The 8,471-nt window shown below is 36.9% G+C and overlaps 1 protein-coding gene across 1 annotated transcript in view; it reads right to left on the bottom strand.

Annotated features, from left to right (window-relative positions):
* Nucleotides 1-4,033: 4,033 nt before the first annotated feature.
* Nucleotides 4,034-8,471, bottom strand: part of SNX24 (sorting nexin 24) — a 569,481-nt gene continuing 565,043 nt past the window's right edge. Inside the window, exon 7 of the mRNA XM_053701609.1 lies at nucleotides 4,034-5,009. Coding sequence (XP_053557584.1) covers nucleotides 4,939-5,009 — 71 coding nt within the window. The 3' untranslated portion in view covers nucleotides 4,034-4,938. The remainder of the gene's footprint in view (nucleotides 5,010-8,471) is intronic.

The raw sequence follows: 8,471 nt of genomic DNA, 5'->3' as shown, positions 1-8,471 counted from the left end.
ACTCCTGCAACACACAATCTAGTGTTTTGAGATATAGACTACCACTGTCCCTGATTATTTTGGACTCTATCACAACTGTAAACTGCAGCCCATTTTTTATCTTTTGGATTTAGTTCCTTGCTCCACACAGACCATCAGGAAAGGAGACACAAGAGCCCTTATCCGTGCCCACCTATATCCTAGGTTATTTTTAGAGAGACATTCAAACTGATAGCAAACTTATAGTTGCCAGATCATATAAACCCCTAATACGTCTCCTCTTTAAGTCACAATTATCTACCCTTTAATACTGTACAATATCCCTCCTCTGATTATGTATATATATCTCAATACCCGCTAAACTCCTCTATCAACACTTAAACATCTCATAGAATCAGGCTGTATCTAATCCTTATCACAAGAGCGGCTTTTGTCCGCTGTTTTTTCCATATATTTCACCAACTCACCTCCTCCACGCCTTTATGTTATTCCCAGATAGTACCACCTTGAGGGGCAGATTTACCAATGGTGCTCACAATTTTATTTCCCATCTTCAGTAATCACCTTTATAAGCCCTAGAAATTTCATTACCCTACTATCCTCTACATATACAAACTAGGTTCTCCTACTCTCTATATAACCACTAGCCTTATCTATGTATTTTATTCATAATTCCCTATAAGTACAAAATTCATTATATATCCTATGCATCTCAAGTACATGTTACATTTACCTGTCTGCACTGGAGTTCAGGAGTTCTACTATTCCCTTACCTGATAGGAGATAGTAGGGGTTCCCTTCAAATGCTATATGAACGCAAGTTTCTGATACATTATATTATTAACCTTATCAGCTGCTAAATGATCCTTATAATTGGTCTAGGAGTGTTCATATGTATCGATCAAGACCCTCCCTTATACCATACTGCTTCTTTTTATTTTTTGGTACACAAATGACCCGGTGTTGTGTAGGAGATCATGCAACCTTATTTAAAATAAGGTTTCATATTAATATGTCTTTACACATACTTACTTGTTGTAAATATTTGATTGCTTGACGACTTTTAAGAGTGTCAAAGTTAAATTTATCTATTCAAAGGTTCCCACAAGAGTAATACCTGGACTTTTACTTTAAGAACTATTTCCTTTAGCCCTCTACTCACTATATTACTCTAATAATATTATATCCCTTACTAAGTTTCCAGGTAAATTGGTTATCAGATAAAATGTGCATGTAAAAAAGGTCTTTTTACATTCGCTCCTACTGTATATGGACATATGATCAATGCTGTTTATTGTTCAAACCAAAAACCTCAATAAAAATATTTAAAAAAAAACTAAAAAACCCAAACCATATTGATACAAGAGTAAGATTCATCAGTACTTTCAATGATGCACATTGAGACATCACTGCAATACTCAATAGACGTGCATATTTTACATACAAACCATGACATGGCTAATTGTGTGGGTAATAAGGTAGCCATCAGTTGGAGACGAGCATCTAATATCAGGGACAAAATTGTATGTAGCCATTTTGTCAAAGAGCTGTCAAAAGGAAGATACCTTGAAATGTACCTTCCCCTATATATGAAAAACATCACGAGGTCGAGATATTTCCAAATGGCAAGATACAAATGATGGAACTATACAATTGCAGAAGCAACAATATTATATACTGCCTGGAATGCTCATGCAAAAAAAAAGATATATGTGGGGATGTCCACAAGAGAACTCAGAGTGAGACTAGTTGAACACATGAGCAACATTAAAAATGCCAAAAAAAAGCAGCAAGAATGGCACACACTGCACTGTGGCATAACGCCACTAGTGACATACAATGGATACACTTAGAGGATGACTTCATTGGAGTAGATGATATTGCTAAACTACTGTGGACCCCTAAAATGAACAGACCTCCACTATGGAAAAATTTCATAGCAATTTCTCACACGTTATTTATATGGGACAAAACTACACTAAAATTTCCTTTATTAAACACCATTTCAGTAGCTGCCCCAATAATAGATCTTAATACTTCGATAGATAAAATTGTACAAAGCAAATGGGCAAATTGAGACCTGTACAAAATAGCAGACACCCTGGTTAATGGGAAATTTCTAACAAACCAGCAATTCAATGACTTAGACCCAACTGACAGACATACCTGGTTCCACTATCTACAATTAAGATCCAAAGTGCTAGAGACTATAGGAAATACACCTCTACATAATCTCACCTCCTTTGAAATTATTTGCTTAGCAAAAAATAGACTAAAAGGTTCGATAGCTCGCCTATATCCTGTGTTTAACATATTTGACCCTAACACTAAAACATCCCTGATGCATAAATGGGAAAGCAAATTAGGGAAAGAATGGCCAATTCAACTCTGGCTTCAAACATTGAAACGAGGCACTTCCTTCTCATTTAACTCCTCACTGCACGAAAACTATCTTAAATCATTATTCAGATGTTACCTTTACCCATCTAAACTCTGCAAGATTGGAGGTATAAATAACAACCTTTGCTTAAGAGGATGTGGGGAAAGAGGGTAACTACTCTCATATGTGCTGGCACTGCAACAAAATCCAACCATACTGGAAAAATACAGCCTCCTTATTAAGTAAAATATTTGAGTAAGAAGTAGATATTCTACCTGAACAAGCACTTCTACATTTCCCGATAAAGGGATTCACATCAAAACAAACTGATAGCTTTAGCATGTACAGCAGTAAGGTTGATCATTGCTAGATTCTGGAAGACAGCACCTCCAGGTTTCAACTTAGTAGAGGAGAAAATAGACTACTTGTAAAGGATGTCTAGTTCAACTGCGGACTTAATGTCCACTAGAGAACAGTTTATTGACCTTTGGGAACCCTGGATCATGTACACAGAAGCTAGAAATAGAAATGGCTAAAATATAAATCAAGTCTATCCCCCATATTATATTACTAATCTAAATCCTTAAATTCTCCATTAAATAAAGTGTTATAACTCCCGAGGTGTGAGCAAATATAGCTCTATGAAAAAGTCAAATGTAACAGATGTAACTGTTTTCTTTTTCGTTGTCTTCTTCTTTTCCTTTTTAATTCCAAGAATTATAAGTTATACATGAAAATAATTACTGTATTAGCTACTGAAATATTTGTAACATCATCTTGGTATGCACTATGTAAGACTGTACTATATAACATATGCTAATAAAAGTGATTTCAACAAAAAAATGCCAAAAAAGATCAAGAAAAAGATAAAAAAAACTAAAAACAGTGGCTAGACACTTCTTAGAATACCACAATGGCAGACCGGACCTGACAGCCTGGGTCTTACAAAAAGTAAGACTAGGTATACGTGGTGGTGATATTGAAACTGCTCTCCTGAGAACTGAAAGCAAGTTGATCTTCAGGTTACAAACTATGTTCCCCTAAGGAATGCTTTCCAATGAGAACCTAAAAACATCTAGCTTGAAACACCAAGCAGAATTTAAAGATTGTCAAAAATCCCAAGGAGTATATCTGCATAGCAAGTATAGATAATCTTATCTCATAATTCTATCTATGAATATTAGACAAATGTCCCACCAATCGTAGTCTGCCCTGTGGTTATAGACGTATATTGCATGTATAGGATAATTTGACATGAAAAACAGATAAGGTGCATATCTTTTGACTGTATAGGTACCACAAATTCTGAATGGAACGGATAATGCCTATAGTAAATGCACAATATAGCCCTATAATGTACCCCATGGAGATATTACATCTGATATCTATTATCTTAAAAAAAGAATTAAAAATAGCTGACATATACAACAGAGTCCTAAACCCACTCTGATACCTTTTTTGGGGTTTGGGATACTTTGACTCCTCCGAGTGGTAGAGAAGAGTAATTTACAAGAGTATTGGATCATGGACTCACACCAACTGTATGAAAGAAATATATATATACTATATTATTTATTTTACAGCAAAACATTAAGCAATATAGGTTTTACTTGCTGTTCAGTGTTTTGTTTGCATAATAAAAAAAACAAATACAAAATCATAGAACACCATACATAATATAAACATTCAAGTTTATTCATAACATCAGTTTTTAATACATATAAATTATAGTCAATTCTTTTTTGCATCAAACTAGTAATGCTAAATGCTGACACATTGCATAATTCTGCAAATGTTAATAAATACATCAAGATACTAGCATGTTAAATGATAAAAGTCATGCATAATCAGTAGTGTTAATACTATTAACATATTCTGTAACCCACATACTAAAAAAAGCAGCATTCAGAAGATATTGTTTCTGATAAACGTAATATATTCTAGAAACTTGAGCTGTAACATGAGCAGGTCATCTATTGACACTGCCCACAATAACTTCCCTGTTTTCCCTGACTGGGTCCTTCTTTATTATTTTTCCCTTTATTGCTAAGCTATAAAGATGGCAATTGTGTGGATATAGCCAGAACCTATACCTCACCACTTTAAACCCAATGTTAGTAGCAGCATGCAACTTGCATGTCAAATGAAAAAATACCTATCTGTTATTCAGTTGCGTATAGGTAAGAATAGCACACAATACTATTAGCAAGTAGTACGCTAAAAAATACAACACTCACAGAAACACTGCACAAGAGATCCTCTTCAATCTGCAGTTTACATAGCTAAGAGACATAGATTTTAATGACATTCATTTGTTTAATAGAACATCCAGAGCTACGGCTTTGAAAAACAGATCTTTTGGATTTAGTTAAAATGTGTTCTGTTACAAAATATGATAGGCCGAGTGCGATTTCATACTTTTTAGTAAAAACATTGTCCATATAGTGGTATGTTTTCCCTCCCTTTGTTCCATTGTTAGAAGTCTTTATAAAAGTAAACAGCAAAGACTTGGCTACTCCCTTGTGAATTTTAACGTCAGAGTGTTTAAAGTCTCAGGACTGGAGAAGCTTGTACAAACTCTAACTGGTCTGGAGATGGGGGTAAAATATCCCATTAAGAACTCCTTCAATCACAACATTTGCAGAATTATCTAGATGGAAAGAGAGAGAAAAATGTAAAAGAACAAAAGTATCAAATAATCAAACATTTCTGTATGCCATCACGTAAGCACAGAACATTAAAATGGATACTACAGCTTTGGTACAAGATAAGCTATTTGTAGTCTGTGGGGTGACAGTAGAGCGCTGGTATAAGAAGGATACCACACAACTTACAGAATGAAAAGATCCTTCGTTCTTCTCAGTGTAGTTTTAATGTTGGGGGGGGGGGGAGGGGTGAAGTAAGTGCGCTAAGAGAGCTAAAGGTATCAGAAAAAGTAAAATTTCTTCTTAGTGGTCATTCGTGTTAAATTTAAAAGAGAAAATAATAATTCTCTTTTAAATTTAACACGAATGACCACTAAGAAGAAATTATACTTTTTCTGATACCTTTAGCTCTCTTAGCGCACTTACTTCACCCCCCCCCAACATTAGTACAAGATAAGCTGTAATATGCATAATGTATATCTCTGTATTAATATTTCGGAATATTTAAATTAAACAGATGAGAGTCACAATACAGATGCCCTTTACAATCTGCAGTGATGGAGTTAATGAAAATTGGGCATTTATTTGAATTCTTTTACATTGCTGGATTTAATATTTTTCTGCTGGCTGGTGGCCTTTAAAATGGCTGCTGAAAAACATAATTTATGTAAGAACTTACCTGATAAATTTCATATTGACAAGAGTCCATGAGCTAGTGACACATGGGATATACAATCCTACCAGGAGGGGCAAAGTTTCCCAAACATCAAAATGCCTATAAATACACCCCCTCACCACACCCACAATTCAGTTTAACGAATAACCAAGAAGTGGGGTGTAAGGAGTAAAAAAGCATACAAAAAGAGGAACCGGAAATAAAATTGTGCTTTTTATACAAATATTGCAACCACTATAAAAAAGGGTGGGCCTCCTGGACTCTTGCCAATATGAAAGAAATGTATTTATCAGGCAAGTTCTTACATAAATTATGTTTTCTTTCTACATTGGCAAGACTCCATGATAAGGCAGACTTCATAAAAGAAGCACACCGACAGCTGAGAAATGAAGAGGATTACACATTGTTGAATAGTGACCCCACTAGAACTTTCCAGCGACAATTGGCCCCCCTTGTAGATGATGGGGTTGAATTCGGAGTTATAGATCAAGATACTAAATTGTATCTACTAGTGGAGAATCCAACTATTCCCACATTTAATCATCTCCCCAAAGTCCATAAATCTTTGCAGAATATACAGGGGAGGCCAATAGTGAGTGGAATTGGGTCCCTTTTGGAGCATTTATCCAAATGGCTGGATGCTTTACTCCAGCCTTTGGTGGGTGATCTTTGGAGCTACCTGTCAGATACCAAGCATCTTCTAAACTTGTTAACAGATATGACCTGGAAACAAGAATACAGGTGGCTCACTCTGGATGTCCGTTCACTGTACTCCACAATACCCAATGAGAAGGGTTTGGAGGCAGTGACATTGATTCTGGATAGAAAGTATGCAGAGGATGGGGATTTTGTGGAGTATGTGATTGGGATCACTAAATTTCTGCAAACTCACAATTATTTTGAATTTAATGGGGAGTTTTACCTCCAGAGGCATGGGATAGCAATGAGGGCGAAATTTGCCCCCTCCTATGCCAACCTGTTTATGGGTTGGTGGGAGCTGTCCCACGTCTATGGGGTGGAAAACCCCTTTAGACAGGATATTCTTTGGTACAAACGTTTTATTGATGACCTGCTCTTCATTTGGAAGGGCATGGAGGGGGCCTTGACCAGATTTGTGGAATATTTGAATGCCAATGATGCAGGCATAAGCTTTACTTCTGAGTCACATAAAACAAAGATTGATTTTTTAGACCTAACACTCAGGGTCACCCCAGAACACACTATAGAGACTGAAGTTTCCGCAAAACGATTTTGGGTAACTCTCTCCTACATGCCTCCAGTTGCCACCCAAAAAAGGGTGTTTCAAGGTGTGGCGAAATGTCAATTCATACGCCTGAAGAGGAATTGTACAAATGAGGCTGAATATGAAAAACAAGCAGATGACCTAACTGAGAGGCTGAAGGAGAGAGGGTACCTGTTGTCCTCCATTCTAAAGGCTAGGAAAGTAGTATAAACACTAGATAGGAAAAAATTATTGGCAAATACCAAAAGTCCAATCAATATGAAAAAAGATAAGACTAGTGACAAGGTGGTATTCATTACAGAGTATTCCCAACAGTACTCGCAGATTTGTGGAATAATCAGGAAACACTACCCCTTGATTGCAGCTGATGATGGCCTTCAAAAAGTAGTGGAAGGGGGCATAAGGTTTGCGTATAGGAGGAGGAGAACGGTAGGAAACATAGTTGCCCTTACCAGATTGAGGAAAAATATAGAGGATAGTTCTTCCTGGCTAAGATTGAATGGAATGTACAATTGTAACCATCTGATGTGTGTGACCTGTGCGAAGGCACAAATAGGTGCCAATTTTAGTTCGTTGGTTACAGGAGAGACATTCCAGATCAAATCCTGCCTGAACTGTCGCTCAGCTCACATTGTCTATGTAATATCCTGCATCCACTGTGGACTCCAATATGTGGGTCTCTCCACAAGGGAGGCTCAGGTCAGAATTAAAGAACATTTAGCAGATATCAGGGCAGGTACCCTAACCACACCACTCAATCACTTCTCAAGACTTCACTTCAAAGACGTGAGTATCTTGAAATGGAATGTGATAGAGAGGGTCCTACAAGTGAAATCAGGGGACAATAGGTCTAGGAAACTGGCAGAGCAAGAGGCCTTCTAGATATTCAGGCTATGGACCAGGTTGCCAGAGGGTCTCAACTCTGAGTTTGACCTTATAAATTTTTGGTAATAAAGTTAACTTTTGGTAATGTATGGTGGAGATTTGGTCCATCAGCCTGTACGCATAACCAGTGTCCCTAGACATTGTTCATTTGCACCTGACAGACTTTGTTTAAGCTATTACACTGATCATAGTGTGGCATGCTTGGCCCTGGCCACACATTTCCACTAATTCCCACTTAAGATACACAAAGTCAGCTTATGTGGTCCAGTTGGAAGTAGGATCTGTGGACAAAATTTCCAATTTGGAGCACATAATAACATACCTAGCAGGACGGAGGGTTAGTTAATCGACCACACTATCATTTATCATTATATAGGTAAACATCTAGATTACTCTTAGTATGTACTAATGGTGTTAATACACTACATATTAAAAGTTCTACTCAGACTGCTTATCAACAGCGTCATATATTATCCATTTACCACTCCCCCCCTACCCCCCCACCTTTGGATATTTAGGGTCGTTTCGTGTCCTAATCTTGTTCAACCCAACTTAGTATGTTTGCCCTATTAGCTTTATCTGTATATTTCTATTAGGATATTTCATAGTTCACAATAGCTGCTACAGACAGGGCTAATGCTCTATTTCAATCCCTTCCCAGGG

The sequence above is a fragment of the Bombina bombina genome, chromosome 2, assembly GCF_027579735.1.
Source record: "Bombina bombina isolate aBomBom1 chromosome 2, aBomBom1.pri, whole genome shotgun sequence".
Lineage (NCBI taxonomy): Eukaryota > Metazoa > Chordata > Amphibia > Anura > Bombinatoridae > Bombina > Bombina bombina.
The sequence above is the reverse complement of the archived record's forward strand: the minus strand, read 5'-3'. Positions and strand labels throughout refer to the sequence as shown.